This window comes from Quercus robur, chromosome 9, assembly GCF_932294415.1.
Source record: "Quercus robur chromosome 9, dhQueRobu3.1, whole genome shotgun sequence".
In the NCBI taxonomy this organism is placed as follows: domain Eukaryota; kingdom Viridiplantae; phylum Streptophyta; class Magnoliopsida; order Fagales; family Fagaceae; genus Quercus; species Quercus robur.
Genome location: NC_065542.1, coordinates 24,627,600 through 24,647,044, shown reverse-complemented (window position 1 = coordinate 24,647,044; position 19,445 = coordinate 24,627,600). Strand labels below are relative to the sequence as shown.

Below are 19,445 nucleotides of genomic sequence, written 5' to 3'. Positions count from 1 at the left end.
AAAAAATGTAATTTTTTATTGTGCTCATCAAATTGTACTCATTTTTTTTAACATTTATACTTTTTCCAACCTTTCTCCTTCTCTTTACCTTTTCATCTCCCCAAACATTCTACCCTGATATCACTCTTCCTCTTTCCTTTTATCTTCCGTTATTTTGTTTCTTTTTATTATCATCCTCTTAGTATAAATTTGTCATTCACTCTTCTATTCTTTACATAATTTTCTCTCACAAAAAGATAGTTATTTCCTACTCTTTCTCCCTCAATTTTTTGGTGGATTTTTATTTTTATTTTTCTTGCATCTCTATTTTAGCTTGATAAAGTTTTGTATTCTTTAGAACTCTATTTTGGTTGATGGGATTTAGTTTTGTGTTTTAAGTTTTTTTATCTTTTTATTTTTATTTTTATTTTATGACTTTGATTGTTATATATTATCATATTGTATTATAAATAATTAAAAATAGCATATTAGAATGTACTATTATTATATTACATAGAATTATTTGGATACGTTAGTGTTTATTGTTATCTATTTTTTTTATTTTTTATTTCTCATATCATTTTATTTAACATTTAAATTCAGCCACATCCCCCATTAAAAAAAAAAACCTTTGACATACCACTAACATAACTACATCTATAACTATTTAAGCCATCCATGATATCTATTTCTTATTAATAACCATAAAATTTACAACTAGTGAGGGAACATACAAAGTAATAACGAATAAATGAAGGAAGAAAAAAAGAAATGAAATCAAATGTCAATTAATAACAGTTATTTGCAAAATAAAATTGTGGTAAAGAGGAGTAAGAAATAAAATAGAGATGGCTATACAGAGGACATTAAAAACTTTATAGTGCAATCAAATCAATGATTAAATATAATAATACCCAAAAAAAAAAAAAAAAACTCTTTATAAAGTCTAGGGACTAAAATAGTATTTTATTTAAAAAAGTTATCATGCATAACGCACGGGTCTGCAACTAGTAATACTAATAACGTTGTTTCCAAATCCTTAGGTGGCCAAGGCAAATGGAACTACTCTACCATCAGCTGCATTATTTACCATCCGATATCACTCATTTTACCGTAAGTATTATTCTTTATCTTTTCCTGTAAATTTGAAAAATAGTTAATATTCTCGAATTGTTTTTATACAATAAAATGAGTTTTATCTGTCCATCTCACAGCAATGCATACGGAAGGAGCATATCAATACCTATTGAATGAGGAGGATAGAGAGAATCTGAAGTGGGTTCGAACATTCAAGTAAGCTTCCATTTTGCTGTTTAATTTGTACATTTTTTTCTTTCTTACTTGTGTTCTTCCCCAATAACTATTCATTTCTCATTGAGCTGATTGTGAGCATCAGTGTTTTTCCCCACTAATTATTCAATTTTTGTTCAACTGATTGTGACAACTAAACTGATTTTATTGTATTGTACAAAATAACAGCAAATATGATCTCTACAGTAAGAGCAGCGTTCGAATTGACGTTGAAAAAGTTAAACCATACTATGAATCCCTCATAAAAAAGGTGTGTACTAGTGCAAAATTCTGTGCTTCGGTTATTTTAAACACTTTTTTTTTTCTTACTAAAATTGGATTTTTTTTCTTTCTTTGTTTTTGCAGTACTTCCCAAAAAAGCTCAGATGGTAATCCTTGAGGTTGGAAGGCATACTGCACTAAGGGAAAGGATCTGGCTTTAGGCTGACTGCCATACTTTTAGTTGTGCTTGCTTTCAATTGGCAAAGTTAATTTAATCTATATATGCACTAAAGATTTCTATAATCAGTACTAAGAAGTTTGTAAAATATTAATTAATATCAGTAAATAAAACACGTCATAATGATGTGGCGTGCTCATTATTATTTGGCTTGGTTCTTGCTTCTTATATATTGATGGCCAGGAGGCCATGTGTGGGATGTCTTTAAGACCTTGGGGCCTAATCAAATAAGGCTAATGTTGTGGCTTCAAAAAAAAAAAAAAAAGAAAAAAAAAAACCTTTAGAAATCAACGCCTAGGTTTATCTGGAATCAACACCAAGCTATTGAAGGAAAAACTCTAACAATCAATTTGATTGCTGAAGCAAACGGTATACAATACTGAACTCTAGGTTCTTTAAATAGAGTTCCAAACTTATTATTCTAACAAGAAAAGGAAACAATTCTAACTAATGAAAATTCTACTAATCAAGTAAGAAGATGAATTAAATCCCTAAAACAAGTAGGAAATAAAATAAGGTTTAAAAAATGGACAAGTTTAGCTACAAAATTAGTTGAAGCCTAATGCTACAATCTTACTCAATATCTTTTTATTGGAGGTGAATTTGCAATCTTACTCAATATCTTTTTATTGGAGGTGAATTTTGACAAATTCACCATTGGATTATATCTTCTTCTTATATCCTCCATGCTTGCAAAATTTATAGAAAATTAAAGATCAATAACTATGTCATCAATAAATTGTTTAAATTGTGAGTTTTTGTAGTTTAAAATATGCATAAAATATAAGCTTATAGATCATATAGTATATAATATTCGATTGACACAAAATTTGACATGTGTATTAAAAGTGTAAAAAACATACAATTCAACAGTTAGATTTTCAAAATATGTAGTAATATTTATTTTATTGAGTAAAATTATAGCCTTAGGTTACAACTAATTTTATAGCTAAACTTTTTCCTTTCATAAAGTAAATCAAATAAATTAAGAACATTAATAAATTAGGCCTTAATTCCATCTGTTATTAGGCTCTATTCCCAAGGCTAGTGGTTGGGCCTTCTTCTTCTTGTGTGTTGTCTAGATCATGAGGTTTGGGTAGAAGACTTACCCGAGGGCGTGGATGTTGTTTTCCAGTCGGATCTTCCTTGAGTTTGGTTTTTGTTTGGTTTTTGTAGTTTGTTTTTTATTAATAAAATTTCGCTTACCTTTTTCTCAAAAAAAAAAAGTATGTGTAATTGGGGGCATATATCTTGTGTTGGCACTAGCTAAACTAGGCAGGAACTAGTTGGGATCTTATGCAGAGTTAAAAAATGACAAAATTTAGCTACAAAACTAGTTGTAGTCTAAGACTACAGGCTATAACCTTACTCAATAAAATAAACATTACTATATATTTTGAAAATCTAACCATTAGATTGCATGTTCTTTACACTCTTAATGTACATATCAAATTATGTGTCAATCAGATATTATTTACTATATGATTCATAAGCTTACATTTTATGCATAATTTTATATTGTAAAATCTTGCAATTTAAACACTTTATTAATGACATACCTATTAATCTTCAATTTCCTAGAAATCTTGCAAGTATGGAGCATATAAGAAGAAAATGTAATCTAATGGTGGATTTTTCAAAATTCACCTCCAATAAAAAGATATTGAGTTAGATGGTAACCTTAGGCTACAATCAATTTTGTAACTAAATTTTGTCTGTTAGAAAATGGTTAGTGATTGGGCTAAGGCTAGTTTTGATATCATGCTTCATTTGATTTCATTAGATATTCTTGCCAAAGGCTTTCCTAGTAGTCTTTTTGGTTGTTAAATATGAGCTTATTGGAAAGAGGACTAAGTGCTACAGTTCTGAAAAGAGTACAAGCCAGAAAAATCAAACGGAGGTAAGTTAGCTAAATAGCTAAATACACCATTTCACCGAGGCATCTGTGCAAATTGCTAAAGAGCCTATTGAAGGGTGGTTTCAAACAATCCTTGGCCTAAAGTGGCATTCTATGGTCATATGGATAGAACTCATAACCCTGAGCCCTATCCCATCTTTTTTTTATTTATTTTTATTTTTTATTTACAAAAGAAGAGGTGCTTGTGATTCTTAACCTACTTGAAAATGGGACAAGTTAAGGAATTAAGCAACATCATACAGAAAAATCACTTAAACTTACGCAGTGAAAAAGCAGATGCAATAGTTAGTACATTCACTACACTCACCAGAAAATGAGAGAAGTTAAAGAATCAAGCAACATTGTTGATATTTGATACCTTCAATATGTTCTGAAACTGGTTACTCATATCAAGACATCAGAATTAATTAGAAAACTAATTTCTACTATGTTGGTGATCAAGTGCACAGGAGAAACCGTATCAGATAATTTCTAACTATACATATTTTTGATGTGATGTTCTGCAAAATTGGTAAGATAAACTACATTTTAAGATGCATTCCAACCTAAAATATTTATAACAAATGCTCTTGGAAGGTTGAATCACAACCTTAAGAATATGTGTGATCATGGAAACCATGCATATGTAGCAAAAATGTTATTGCATTAATATTCTGAAAGGTACAACTGATATAAAGATTTTTGTCTATCATCATCTTGCTGCACACATAGGTCAGGAGCAATTCAACCCTACTGACTAAGGAGGATAGAAAGAATTTGAACTGGCTTAATCCTTAAAAGTTAATATAATAATATATTCAATTTTGCTTCTTTTATGGGCACATTTGATTTATGGCGAAAATGTACTTTTGGTCTCTACATTTTGAGTCAATTCCATTTTGGTCTCAAAATTGATTTTGTTACTAATGTCATCCCTAAAAATAGAAAATCGTTTTTAAATTGGTCCTTACAGTTAGCCAACCAACAGAAAAATCCTACGTGTCTGATGGAATGCCTTACTTGCTGACGTGGCACTGAGTGGCCATTAAAATATTATAAAAAAAAAAATTTATTTGACATTTTTAAATGCCATGCCAGCATTTAAATTAATAAAAAAAAAGCTAGATCAAAGTATTTAAACTAAATTAAAAAAAAACCTTAAATCTAATTTTATTATCATTATTATTACTTTTTTTTTATTGCCAATATTTTTCCGTAAGAACATAAAAACTTGTTCTTCATTTTCTTCCCAAATCCTAGAACAAGGGCAAACCCAAAGTCAAACTTCATGTTCTTACAATCAATATACCCAGCAAAATTCATGATCCCACAATCAAACCCACCACCACCATCGATTAAGAGCAAGTAAAACCCAACCAAACAAACCTAGAACAAGAGAAAACCCATAACAAGAGCAACCAAGCAAACTTCACGTTCTCACATTCAAGCCCACCACCATCATCGATTAAGAGTAGGGTGACAATATTTATCCATATCCATAAACCCATTTATTAACCACCTAATTTGGATAAATCTTAACCCAACCCATTTGAATATTTGGGTTAAATGGGTAAAGACCCATTAAGTTGTTTAATTATATGGGTCTTAATGGATAAACCAATTAATACCCAATAAAACCTATCTGAAATTTAAATAAACAAAATAAAATCTAAATTTCTAAAAAATGACCAAAATGCCCCTAAAACTTAAAAAATGACCAAAATAATCCAAAAACCCAAAAAATTACCTAAATACCCCCAAAACCCAAAAACCGACTAAAATACCTTTGAAACCTATACAATGACCAAAATAACCCCCAAAACCTAAAAAATGGCCAAAATACCCCTGAAACCCAAAAAATGGCCAAAATACCCCCAAAACCCAAAAAATGACCAAAATACTCCCAAAACTTAAAAATGATCTGAAACATAAAAATAACCAAAATACCCCCAAAACCTAGAAAATTACCAAAATACCTCCAAAATCCAAAAAATGACCAAAATACCCCCATAACCCAAAAAATGACCAAAATACCCCCAAAATCTTAAAATTACCAAAATACCCCCAAAACCCAAAAAATGACCAAAATACCCTCGAAACTTATAAATGAACAAAATACCTCCAAAACCCAAAAACTGACCAAAATACCTCCAAAATCTCTAAAATGAGCAAAATACCCCCCAAAACCTCTAAAATGTCCAAAATATCCCTAAAACCCAAAAATTACCAAAATACCCCCAAAACCCAAAAAATGACCAAAATACTCCTTAAACCTAGAAAATGACTGAAATACCCCCTAAACCATAAAAATGACCAAAATACCTCTGAAACCTTAGAATTACCAAAAATACCTTCGAAACCTAAAAAATGACCAAAATATTTTTGAACCCTATAAAATGACTTAAATACCCCCGAAACCTGAAAATATTACCAAATTACCCTAGAGCTAATTTTTTCAAACGAACTTTACCTTAAAATAACTTGTTTCTATAATAGTATTGAATGGTCAGTCATTATCTTCATTTTAGCCATGTGACCAAATTCCTAATGCTTTGGTTGTTTCGTTGCCAAAAACACGCATTGAGTCAGCTTTGTGGATAATCACATCCTATTTTGAGTAATGCAAAAAACTATTCTAAGATATGGATGACAAGACAATCCAGTCATGGCCAACTCCCTACTGATGTCTTTGGCCATGGGTGTCTGGGTTTGGAGCAGACCAAAGAGAAATCAAAGAGACAAAGAGTGAGAGAACAATGGGCAGAGAGAGGGATTAAATTGATGCTGTGATGTTGGTGACTAAGAAAATTTGATGTTGGGTTGGGTAACTTGGGTTCGTGGGGTTGGGATTGGGGTTTGGTGCCGAGGATTGTGATAAAAAATTTAAAAATTGAGAATTGAGAAATTTTAAAATTTCAGTTTAAATCAAATTTGTATTTTCAATTTAAATTAAAATTAAGAAATTAAAGGTTTTTTTTTTCATTAGATTTAAAGTTTTTTTAATTTATTTTTTAATTAAGTTTAAATACTCTGATCTGGCTTTTTCTTTTTTTTAATTAATTTAAATGCTGACATGGCATTTAAAAATGTCATAATTTTTTTAATGGTCACGTCGGCGCCATGTTAGCAAGTAGGGCATTTCATCAAACACATAGGATTTTTCCGTTGGTTGACTAATGGCAAAGACTATTGTAAAAACAATTTTCATTTTTTAGGGATGACATTAGTAATGAAATTAATTTAGGGACTAAAATGGGAATTGACCCAAAATGTAAGAATTAAAAGTGCATTTTCGTCTTGATTTTTACTCGTCTATTCCCCCTTTACCAAAGTCACCTGTTTTTTTGCACCATGTTAAATCATACAGTAGAAATATGACTACTATAGCAAGAGCAAAGCTCAGATAGATGTTACCAAATTCAAGGCGTATTATCTCCCACCTGACAGAATAAAAGTTCAAGAAAAGAGGAAAAATAGGTAAAAACTGTAAAATGATGTCACATCCCTAATTGAAAAGGTGAGCACTTGGTTGGTAATTTTGTTCAAATTCAAAGCATTTTGCTTCAAAACTAAGAAAGAGCTAATATACAACATTAATATGTCAAAGACAGCATTTTGATATACAGCATTTTGCTTCAAAACTATGAAGACGGAAACATATGTCAAAGACAACAGTAATATACAACATTCTTCTCAGAATTTGATTGATTGTACAAAATTTTGAGCCTTTCTAACCACTATTGAGTACTACAAAACTTATGCCTTCCTAACTACTTTTGAGCAATGCAAAATTTGTGCCTGGAGCCTTCTAAACTACCATGTATACCTTGCAGATATCTATGAATATATCCATTTAATAAAAAAGGAAGAATGATAAGGAAAGCTGAGAGCCACTTGAATCTGATTATGCCAGGACCTCAATTGAACTATTCTCTTTTCTTTGTCAGAAAGTCAGTAATAGCTAAAAATTTCTTCTGTGCATTCTTTCTTGTTAGAAAGTCATGGTAATGAAGGGATTAAGATCCTCTAGAGTTACTAGGAATTCCATATTGAAGTTATCCTAAGAACTCTAGAGGATCCTAATCTAGTAATGAAGTTGGTGTCTTAGTGATGTCAAACTCTAGAAGACAATCCTCAGGCACTAGTGAATTATGTTTTGGTCAGCTCAGCTCACTCTTCTAACCCTCTTGCAATCCTTAGATAGTGAAGGCCCTCTCATTCTATGACTCTTGAACCTTCTCTTGTTAGATTTTCCCCCATTGAGCTTGCCAATTTCCATTTCTTTCATTTTCATGGTCGATGCCTCTTCCATAGAGCTTACATTTCTGTTGTTGGCATTCCTTCCTTCATGTTGATGATTGTTCTGTTTTTCATTTCCAGAACATAGTTGAGTTAGACACAGTAAATTAGAAAAAAAGGGGAGTATAATTTAAGAACAATCTAGCATTGTAAATGGGTTTCCATCTAATTTTGACAGCCGTCATCTCTAAGAAATTGAAAGAAAGAAATTTTATTGACTCTTAAACTTGATCCTATTAGTTTTAGTGATAGCTCCAATGGTTTGACAGTCCCATTTAAAATGGACTTATGCCTTATATTTTTAAAATACAGTTTTGGGCATTCTAAAACCCTGAGCCTTCTTGCATTTGATTACTGTCCCCATAAAACACATAAATTTAACACAGCGTGGCAAATGTATAACTATTCAGGAGTAATTAAGATAATTTAAAGCATTTATTCAAATCTGACTTCGCAAAATGGAGTGGATCCATCCTTAATGCGAGACTATTTACTTGATTTCAGGAACATGTCTTGTCCAAATTTGGTTTCTTTTTGAAGCTCCAGCCAAATTTCTTCTCCTTTCTCAAATTTTTGAGCTGCATCTTCCATTGCTGATATGTCCTCCCTCAAGAAAATGGTACATTTTTCCCCACATGACCAATTAAGCAAATCAATATCTGTGTCACAAGATTAGGATTAGTAAAACCAATGTCATAATAGAGTAATCGGGTGTCTAAACACCATATCAAAACAAAAGTATTTATATTAAATTAACATGAAATTTAGATATTTTAATTTTAACGTGTAGAAAATGAAAACCGTAGATGATTTAAACACAGTTGAAACAAACTAAACTGATTCCAAGCCTTATTGTTACTTAACTGCAGTAGAAAACAAAGTACTTGATTTTAACACAATTAAAAACTAAATCGATCTTCTTTTAGGTATGGTAACAAAAGATGACATTCATAGGAATGTACATTTTCAATGAAATTAAGACCTCTACCAATATTCTCATACCATGAAAAAGGCAGATAGGATCAGAGTAGCGGCAGGTGCACATGATATATGCCAAGTAACAGTCACGCTTGCAGTGGCCACATACTTGAGTTTCTTGAGCATGTGAGGAAGTAGAGGAAAATTTTAAGCGCTGCAGAGCCTGCTTTTGCAGTCCTATGAGGCGAACAAAAGGAACTTTAACAAAACGTTGAGAGGTCAAATCTGCAGATTAAGTACCAGAATTTTCTTTTTTTAAAGAGTTGATCAGAAACATTGCTTCATTGCAGAGAAGTTCCTCATATGGTATTAATGGAATCTTTCGAAGAAGAGCATAACGTTGACTAGCCAGAGCCCCCAATGGAAACCAATCACCAGCTGCAAAATTTACTGCCTCACCACAGTTAAAGCCTAAAATTGAACAGAAAAGTAAATGAGTGTAAGATGATAAAGAAGAAATAAGTATAGTTTATGAGAGAGAGAGAGAGATGCCATGGCTAAATCCAGCATGACATGCTCTGGGGAAGGTTACAACAAACTCCCCTGGCATCTGCACTGCCTTGTACACAGGTACATTATGTTGTAGCAGGATACTTGGAGGAAACATGGTGTTTTTTTCCTGTAGAAGTTCAAAAGCACCATCTTCCCCATTAGCTGGTAAGGAATTAAGTAACATCATACAGAAAAATCACTTAAACTTACGCAGTGAAAAAGCAGATGCAGTAGTTAGTACTTTCACTGCACTGACCAGAAAATGAGAGAAGTTAAAAGAATCAAGCAACATTGTTGATATTTGATACCTTCAATATGTTCTGAAACTGGTTACTCATATCAAGGCATGAGAACTAATTAGAAAACTAATTTCTACTATGTTGGTGATCAAGTGCACGGGAGAAACTGTATCAGATAATTTCTAACTATACATATTTTTGATGTGAAGTTCTGCAGAATTGGTAAGATAAACTACATTTTAAGATGCATTCCAACCTAAAATATTTATAACAAATGCTCTTGGAAGGTTGAATCACAACCTTAAGAGTATGTGTGATCACGGAAACCATGCATATGTAGCAAAAATGTTATTGCATTAATATTCTGAAAGGTACAACTGATATAAAGATTTCTGTCTATCGTCATCTTGCTGCACACATAGGTCAGGAGCATATCAACCCTACTGACTGAGGAGGATAGAAAGATATTGAACTGGCTTAATCCTTAAAAGTTAATATAATAATATATTCAATTTTGCTTCTTTTATGGGCACATTTGATTTATGGGGAGAATGCACTTTTGGTCCCTATATTTTGGGTCAATTCCATTTTGGTCTCAAAATTGATTTTGTTACTAATGTCATCCCTAAAAATAGAAAATCGTTTTTAAAATGGTCATTGCCGTTAGCCAACCAATGGAAAAATCCTACGTGTCTGCCGAAATGCCTTTCCTGTTGACATGGCACTGAGTGGCCATTAAAATATTATAAAAAAGTTATTTGACATTTTAAAATGCCATGTCAGCATTTATATTAATAAAAAAAAAAGTTAGATCGAAGTATTTAAAATAAATTAAAAAACAAACCTTAAATCTAATTTTATTATCATTATCATTATTATTACTTTTTTTTTTGTTGCCATTATTTTTTCGTAAGAACATTAAAACTTGTTCTTCATGTTCTTCCCAAATCCCAGAACAAGAGCAAACCCAGAATCGAACTTCATGTTCTTACAATCAATATACCCAGCAAAATTCATGATCTCACAATCAAACCCACCACCACCATCAATTAAGAGCAAGTAAAACCCAACCAAACAAACCCAGAACAAGAGCAACCATGCAAACTTCACGTTCTCACAATCAAGCCCACCACCACCATCGATTAAGAGTAGGGGTGACAATTTTTATCCATATCCATAAACTCACCCATTAACCACCTAATTTGGATAAATCTTAACCCAATCCATTTGAATATTTGGGTTAAATGGGTAAAGACCCATTAAACTATTTAATTATATGAGTCTTAATAGATAAACCCATTAATACCCACTAAAACCTATCTAAAATTTAAATAAACAACATAAAATCTAAATTTCTAGAAAATGACCAAAATACCCCTAAAACCCAAAAAATGACCAAAATAATCCCAAAACCCAAAAAATTACCAAAATAACCCCCAAAACCTAAAAATGACCAAAATACCCTTGAAACCCAAAAAATGGCCAAAACACCCCCAAAACCAAAAAAATGACCAAAATACCCCCGAAACTTAAAAATGACCACAATTCCCCCAAAACCTAGAAAATGATCAAAATACCGCCAAAACCTAAAGAATGACCAAAATATCCCAAAACCCAAAAAGTGACAAAAATACCCCCGAAACCTAAAAAATGACCAAGATACCCCCAAAACCCAAAAACTGACCAAAATACCATCGAAACTCAAAAAATGACCAAATACCCCCAAAATCTAAAAATTACCAAAATACCCTCGAAACCTAAAAATGAACAAAATACCCCAAAAACCCAAAAATTGACCAAAATGACCAAAATACCTCCAAAATCTCTAAAATGAGCAAAATACCCACCAAAACCTCCAAAATTTCCCTAAAACCCAAAAATTACCAAAATACCCCCAAAACCAAAAAAATGACAAAAATACTCCTTAAACCTAGAAAATGACCGAAATACCCCCTAAACCTTAAAAATGACCGAAATACCTCTAAAACCTTAAAATTACCAAAAATACCCTCAAAACCTAAAAAATGACCAAAATACTTCCGAACTCTATAAAATGACTCAAATACCCTTGAAACCTGAAAACATTACCAAATTACCCTGTAACCTAAAAAAGGACTGAAACACCTTCGAAACCCATAAAATTACCAAAATATCCCCTAAACTTAAAAAATGACCGAAATACCTTGAAACCAAAAAAATGACTAAAATGCCCCCTCAAAACCTAAAAACTGACCAAAATACGCCCCCAAAACCTAATAAAATGACCAAAATACCCGTAAAACCTAAAAAAAATCACCGAAATACCCCTAAGACCTAAAAATGACCAAAATACACCCTAAACCCAAACAATTACCAAAATACCCCTAAAACTTAAAAAAATACCAAAATACCATGAAACCTAAAAAATGATCGAAATATCCCGAGACAAAAAAAAAGACTAAAATAACCCCAAATCCAAAAAAAAAGACCAAAATACCACCAAAACCTAAAAAAAGACCGAAATACCAAAATATGAGTAAGAAATTATGCAAGGTTTCTGTGATCACCATAAGAATATGAGTAAGAAATACCACCAAAATTACCAAAATACACATTTTGCTACATATGCATGGTGTCCGTGATCACACATATTCTTAAGGTTGTGATTCAACCTTCCAAGAGCATTTGTTATAAATATTTTAGGTTGAAATGCATCTTAAATTGTAGTTTATCTTACGAATTCTGCAGAACATCACATCAAAAATATGTATAGTTAGAAATTATCTGATACGGTTTCTCCTCTGCACTTGATCACCAACATAGTAGAAATTAGTTTTCTATTAATTATGATGTCTTGATATGAGCAACCAGTTTTAGAACATATTGAAGGTATCAAATATCAACAATGTTGCTTGATTCTTTAACTTCTCTCATTTTCTGGTGAGTGCAGCGAAAGTATTAACTACTGCATCTGCTTTTTCACTGTGTAAGTTTAAGTGATTTTCCTGTATGATGTTACTTAATTCCTTAACTTGTCCCATTTTCTAGTAGGTTAAGAATCACAAGCACCTCTTCTTTTGTAAATAAAAAATAAAAAATAAAAAAAAGATGGGATAGGGCTCAGGGTTATGAGTTCTATCCATATGACCATAAAATGCCACTTTAGGCCAAGGATTGTTTGAAACCACTCTTCAATAGTCTCTTTAGTAATTTGCACAGATGCCTTGGTGAAATGGGGTATTTAGCTATTTAGCTAGCTTACCTCCGTTTGATTTTTCTAGCTTGTACTCTTTTCAGAACTGTTAGCTTAGTCCCCTTTCCAATAAGCTCATATTTAACAACCAAAAAGACTACTAGGAAAGCATTCAGCAAGAATATTTAATGAAATCAAATGAAGCATGATATCAAAACTAGCCTTAACCCAATCACTAACCATTTTCTAACAGACAAAATTTAGCTACAAAATTGATTACAACCTAAGGCTACCATCTAACTCAATATCTTTTTATTGGAGGTGAATTTTGAAAAATCCACCATTAGATTACATTTTCTTCTTATATACTCCATACTTGCAAGATTTCTAGGAAATTGAAGATTAATAGGTATGTCATCAATAAAGTGTTTAAATTGCATGATTTTGCAATATAAAATTATGCATAAAATGTAAGCTTATGAATCATATAGTAAATAATATCTGATTGACACATAATTTGATATGTATATTAAGAGTGTAAAAAAATGCAATCTAATGGTTAGATTTTCAAAATATATAGTAATGTTTATTTTATTGAGTAAGGTTGTAGCCTGTAACCTTAGACTATAACCAATTTTGTAGCTAAATTTCGTCCTTTTCCAACTCTACATAAGATCCTAACCAACTCTTTCCTAGTTTAGCTAGTGCCAACACAAGATATATGCCCCCAATTACACATACTTAAGGACAACACACAAGAAGAAGATGGCCCAACCATTGGCCTTGGGAATAGATCCTAATAACAGTTGGGTTTAAGGCCTAATCTATTAATGTTCTTAATTTATTTGATTTACTTTATGAAAGGAAAAAGTTTAGCTATAAAATTAGTTGTAGCCTAAAGCTATAATCTTACATAAAAAAATAAATATCACTACATGTTTTGAAAATCTAACTGTTTAATTGTATGTTCTTTATACTTTTATTACACATGTCAAATTTTGCGTCAATCGAATATTATTTATTATATGATTTTTAAGCTTATATTTTATGCACATTTTAAACTACAAAAACTTGCAATTTAAACAATTTATTGATAACATAGCTATTGATCTTTAATTTTCTATAAATTTTGCAAGCATGAAGGATATAAGAAGAAGATATAATCCAATAGTGGATTTGTCAAAATTTACCTCAAATAAAAAGATATTGAGTAAGATTGTAGCTTTAGGCTTCAACTAATTTTGTAGCTAAATATTGTCCATTTTTTAAATCTTATTTTATTTCCTACTTGTTTTAGGGATTTAATTCATCTTCATACTTGATTAGTAGAATTTTCCCTGGTTAGAATTGTTTCCTTTTCTTGTTAGGATAATAAGTTTGGAACACTATTTAAAGAACCTGGAGTTTAGTATTGTATACAGCTAGATTCAGCAACCAAATTGATTGTTGGAGTTTTTCCTTCAATAGCTTGGTGTTGACTCCAAACAACCTAGGTGTTGATTTCTAAGGTTTTTTTTTTTTTTTTTTTTTTTGGGGTGGGGGTCCTTGTTGAAGCCGCAACATTAGCCTTATTTGATTAGGCCCCAAGGCCTTAAAGACATCCCACACATGGCCTCCTGGCCATCAATATATAAGAAGTAAGAACCAAGCCAAATAATAATGAACATGCCACGTCTCTATGATGTGTTTTATTTATTAATATTTTACAAATTTCTTAGTACTGATTATAGAAATTTGTAGTGCATATATAAATAAAATTAACATTTCCAATTGAAAGCAAGCACAACTAAAAGTATGGCATGCAGCCTAAAGTCGAATCCTTTCCCTTAGTATAGTATGCCTTCCAACCTCAAGGATTACCATCTGAGCTTTTCTGGGAAGTACTGGAAAAACAAAGAAAGAAAAAAAAATCCAATTTTAGTAAAGAAAAAAAAAAGTGTTTAAAATTACCGAAGCACAGAATTTTGCACTGGTACACACCTTTTTTATGAGGGATTCATAGTATGGTTTAACTTTTTCAACGTCAATATGAACATTGCTCTTACTGTAGAGATCATATTTGCTGTTATTTTGTACAATACAATAAAATTAGTTTAGTTGTCACAATCAGCAGAACAAAAATTGAATAATTGGTGGGGAAAAGCACTGATGCTCACAATTAGCTCAATGAGAAATAAATAGTTGTTGGGGAAGAACACGAGTAAGAAAGAAAAAAAAATGTAAAAATTAAACAGCAAAATGGAAGCTTACTTGAATGTTAGAACCCACTTCAGATTCTCTCTGTCCTCCTCATTCATTAGGTATTTATATGCTCCTTCCGTATGCATTGCTGCGAGATGGACAGATAAAATTCATTTTATTGTATAAAAACAATTCCAGAATATTAACCATTTTTCAAATTTACAAGAAAAGATAAAGAATAATACTTACGGTAAAATGAGTGATATCGGATGGTAAATAATGCAGCTGATGGTAGAGTAGTTCCGTTTGCCTTGGCCACCTAAGGATTTGGGAACAACGTTATTAGTATTATGATTGTTATTTTGGAATAACATATTGTGGAAATTTCAATATGAAAATTTTATTAAAGATTTTTCATTAAAAATTCATTGAAGGTTCAGAGGATATACCATGTACATGTAATCGTCATGCCCCCATGACATCAGCACATTTTCCAGTCCACATCCTTCAGAGTAGACTCCAAGTTTAGTGTTGTAGGCAGGATTGTTATAATCTGGATTTTCCTTGAAATACTGCAATGCAAAAGATTCGAAGAAATTTCTTTCAATTGACTGACTATATATAATCATGTCAAACATAATTAACTAATGTTTTTGGGAAGACCTTGTGATAAACAATCGATTCGTCAAAGGCACAACCAACAGGATGCGTATCTCCTACGACATCAGAATTCATCATTAGATTGAAATGACTCGAAATAAGAGAAATATATTAACATTTATTTGGTCTAAGAATATTTCTTACCTACAACAGCCCATTGGGGAAGTGATCCAAATTTAGAATGGTAAAGAACCTTTCCAACATCTGAAATCCATGCAAGAATCAATTATCAAGTTGTTTTATGTAAAGTTGAATATATAGGGCCAAGTGTGTGCAGTGATTATCTGATATTATGAATAGGAGCATAGAGCCACTAAGTTAAACATATACAATTACACATTCAAAGAATTTATATTTTGCATGTTAGCCTTAGAAGAGAAACTAGGAGTGTGCATAGGGTATTTACCATGAATAAGGGCAGTCAAGTGCATCCAATCTTCATTAGGATAATCTTTTCTTATGGCTTCTGCCGACTGCAGCAAATGCTGAATCTGAGGTTCCTCCAGGTCAGGGTCACTTTCATCCACAAAACTGTCAAGGAGTTCAATGGCTTCCCATATGGACATCTCTGCTTTGTTCAATTTTGCATACTCTTCCCTTGTCCTCTTTACCTGCATTTGCATTGAAAGTTTCATATATCAAATTGAATCTATGAAGTCCTAAGTTTAATATTTAAACATTAAGTTATTGAAAGTGTACTTACAAAATCATATGTTTGGTTAATATGATTCAACCGATAGGTATTCTCCACAATGCCTAGCCTCACAGTTGATTCATAATCCCTACCACACATTTCAACACAATTCATTGAATGAGAAACTACACCATTTATGAAAATCACCTGGTCTTATAAACAAAGATTGTGGAAGAAAATGTCAAAACCTGAATGATTGGCCAAAGGCATTGGATTCTGGCACAACAAATCCATCTAATGCATCTTTTGGTATTGCATTCTCTGACATTTATATTTTCAAACAAAAGAACACAAAAGTTAACTCCAATTGAACTAAGCTTATAGACTTATAATGAAATAAAAATTATTAACATTCATGGACAAAAGGAAGAAGGAAACAATAATCAAAGCAGTACCAAGTGCCTGGTTCTCAACAGCAATCATCTTGTTCCCACTTAAAAACTCAGAGGAAGGCAAACAAAGCAAAGACAAATACCTTTGAAAGGCCCCGGTCAGATTTATAGGTAAATAATAAGTCCTCAACTGAAAATAGACCAGGCTTGGACTCCTCAACTGCAAATTTTCATTATCCTAGAGCTAATTTTTTCAAACAAACTTTGCCTTAAAATAACTTGTTTCTGTAAAAGTATTGAATGGTCAATCATTATCTTTATTTTAGCCATTTGACCAAATTCCTAATGCTTTGGTTGTTTCATTGCCAAAAACACGCATCGTTGTAGATATTGTGATAACGCCTTGAGTCAGCTTTGTGATAATCACATCCTATTTTGAGTAATGCAAAAACACGCATCCTTTTTTAATTTAGTTTAAATACTCTAATCTAGCTTTTTTTTTTATTATTAATTTAAATGCTGACGTGGCAGTTAAAAATGTCAAATAATTTTTTTAATAACATTTTAATGGCCACGTCGGCGCCATATCAGCAAGCAGGGCATTCCGTTAGACACGTAGGATTTTTCTATTGGTTGGCTAACGGCAAGGACTATTTTAAAAACAATTTTCTCTTTTTAGGGATGACATTAGTAACGAAATTAATTTAGGGTCCAAAATGGGAATTGACCCAAAATGTAAGGATCAAAACTGTATTTTCGCCTTGATTTTTATTTATCTATTCCCCCTTTACATAAGTCACCTGTTTTTTTGTACTCTTTCCGTCCCACTTTTTTTGTCCTGTTTGAAAAGTCAAACTTTTTAAGGAAACATCATTTATTATCTTGTCTACCTTTTAAAAATGTATAAGTTTTCAAAACTACCATTAAAAAAATTTATCAAAAAATTGAATTAGTAAATTAATAGGGGTATAATAGGAATACTAGTAAATTAATGACTTTTACTTTTAGAAACAGGACAATATTTTGGAACTTCTCAAGATGAAATAGAGGACAAAAAAAAAAAGGGATGGAGGGAGTACCATGTTAAATCATACAGTAGAAATATGACTACTATAGCAAGAGCAAAGCTCAGATAGATGTTACAAAATTCATGGCGTATTATCTCCCCCCTGACACAATAAAAGTACAAGAAAAGAGGAAAAATATGTAAAAACTGTAAAATAATGTCACATCCCTAATTGAAAAGGTGAGCACTTGGTTGGTAATTTTGTTCAAATTTAAAGCAGTTTGCTTCAAAACTAAGAAAGAGGTAATATACAACATTAATATGTCAAAGACAGCATTTTGATATACAGCATTTTGCTTCAAAACTAGGAAGACAGAAACATATGTCAAAGACAACAGTAATATACAACATTCTTCTCAGAATTTGATTGATTGTACAAAATTTTGAGCCTTTCTAACCACTATTGAGTACTACAAAACTTATGCCTTCTTAACTACTCTTGAGCAATGTAAAATTTGTGCCTGGAGCCTTCTAAACTACCATGTATACCTTGCAGATATCTATGAATATATCCATTTAATAAAAAAGGAAGAATGATAAGGAAAGCTGAGAGCCACTTGAATCTGATTATGCCAGGACCTCAATTGAACTATTCTCTTTTCTTTGTCAGAAAGTCAGTAATTGCTAAAAATTTCTTCTGTGCATTCTTTCTTGTTAGAAAGTCAAGGTAATGAAGGGATTAAGATCCTCTAGAGTTATTAGGAATTCCATATTGGAGTTATCCTAAGAACTCTAGAGGATCCTAATCGAGTAATGAAGTTGGTGTCTTAGTGATGTCAAACTCTAGAAGACAATCCTGAGGCACTAGTGAATTATGTTTTGGTCAGCTCAGATCACTCTTCTAACCCTCTTGCAATCCCAAGATAGTGAAGGCCCTCTCATACTATGACTCTTGAACCTTCTCTTGTTAGGTTTTCCCCCACTGAGTTTGCCAATTTCCAATTCTTTCATTTTCATGGTCGATGCCTCTTCCATAGAGCTTACATTTCTGTTGTTGGCATTCCTTCCTTCATGTTGATGATTGTTCTGTTTTTCATTTCCAGAACATAGTTGAGTTAGACACAGTAAATTAGAAAAAAAGGGGAGTATAATTTAAGAACAATCTAGCATTGTAAATGGGTTTCCATCTAATTTTGACAGCCATCATCTCAAAGAAATTGAAAGAAAGAAATTTTATTGACTCTTAAACTTGATCCTATTAGTTTTAGTGATAGCTCCAATGGTTTCACAGTCCCATTTAAAATGGACTTATGCCTTATATTTTTAAAATACAGTTTTGGGCATTCTAATACCCTGAGCCTTCTTGCATTTGATTACTGTCCCCAGAAAAAAACATAAATTTGACACAGCATGGTGAATGTATAACTAGTCAGGAGTAATTAAGATAATTTAAAGCATTTATTCAAATCTCACTTTGCAAAATGGAGTGGAACCATCCTTAATGCGAGACTATTTACTTGATTTCAGGAACATGTCTTGTCCAAATTTGGTTTCTTTTTGAAGCTCCAGCAAAATTTCTTCTTCCTGCTCAAATTTTTGAGCTGCATCTTCCATTGCTGATATGTCCTCCCTCAAGAAAATGGTACATTTTTCCCCACATGAACAATTAAGCGAATCAATATCTGTGTCACAAGATTAGGATTAGTAAAACCAATGCCATAATAGATTAATCAGGTGTCTAAACACCATATCGAAACAAAAGTATT

At 32.0% G+C, this 19,445-nt stretch overlaps 2 protein-coding genes and 1 long non-coding RNA gene across 4 annotated transcripts in view; 1 reads left to right on the top strand and 2 right to left on the bottom strand.

Annotated features, from left to right (window-relative positions):
• The window catches only part of LOC126699976 (probable inositol oxygenase), an 85,538-nt gene extending 83,667 nt beyond the window's left edge, over positions 1 to 1,871 (top strand). For both annotated transcript variants that reach the window (XM_050397956.1, XM_050397955.1), the window contains exons 8-11: positions 1,023 to 1,092; positions 1,194 to 1,272; positions 1,459 to 1,540; positions 1,636 to 1,871. In XM_050397956.1, the coding sequence (XP_050253913.1) occupies positions 1,023 to 1,092; positions 1,194 to 1,272; positions 1,459 to 1,540; positions 1,636 to 1,662 (258 nt within the window). In that variant the 3' untranslated portion in view covers positions 1,663 to 1,871. The remainder of the gene's footprint in view (positions 1 to 1,022; positions 1,093 to 1,193; positions 1,273 to 1,458; positions 1,541 to 1,635) is intronic.
• A 12,761-nt stretch (positions 1,872 to 14,632) lies between these two features.
• LOC126700869 (inositol oxygenase 4-like) overlaps positions 14,633 to 19,445 on the bottom strand; it is a 35,774-nt gene continuing 30,961 nt past the window's right edge. The window contains exons 8-10 of the mRNA XM_050399047.1: positions 15,057 to 15,135; positions 14,787 to 14,868; positions 14,633 to 14,689 (exon numbers count right to left, since the gene is read on the bottom strand). Coding sequence (XP_050255004.1) covers positions 14,663 to 14,689; positions 14,787 to 14,868; positions 15,057 to 15,135 — 188 coding nt within the window. The 3' untranslated portion in view covers positions 14,633 to 14,662. The remainder of the gene's footprint in view (positions 14,690 to 14,786; positions 14,869 to 15,056; positions 15,136 to 19,445) is intronic.
• On the bottom strand, positions 15,811 to 16,430 carry LOC126699980 (uncharacterized). The gene is made up of 3 exons (XR_007646952.1): positions 16,351 to 16,430; positions 16,054 to 16,258; positions 15,811 to 15,851 (listed from the first exon to the last, which is right to left on the bottom strand). It is a non-coding gene; the product is annotated as an uncharacterized LOC126699980 (long non-coding RNA).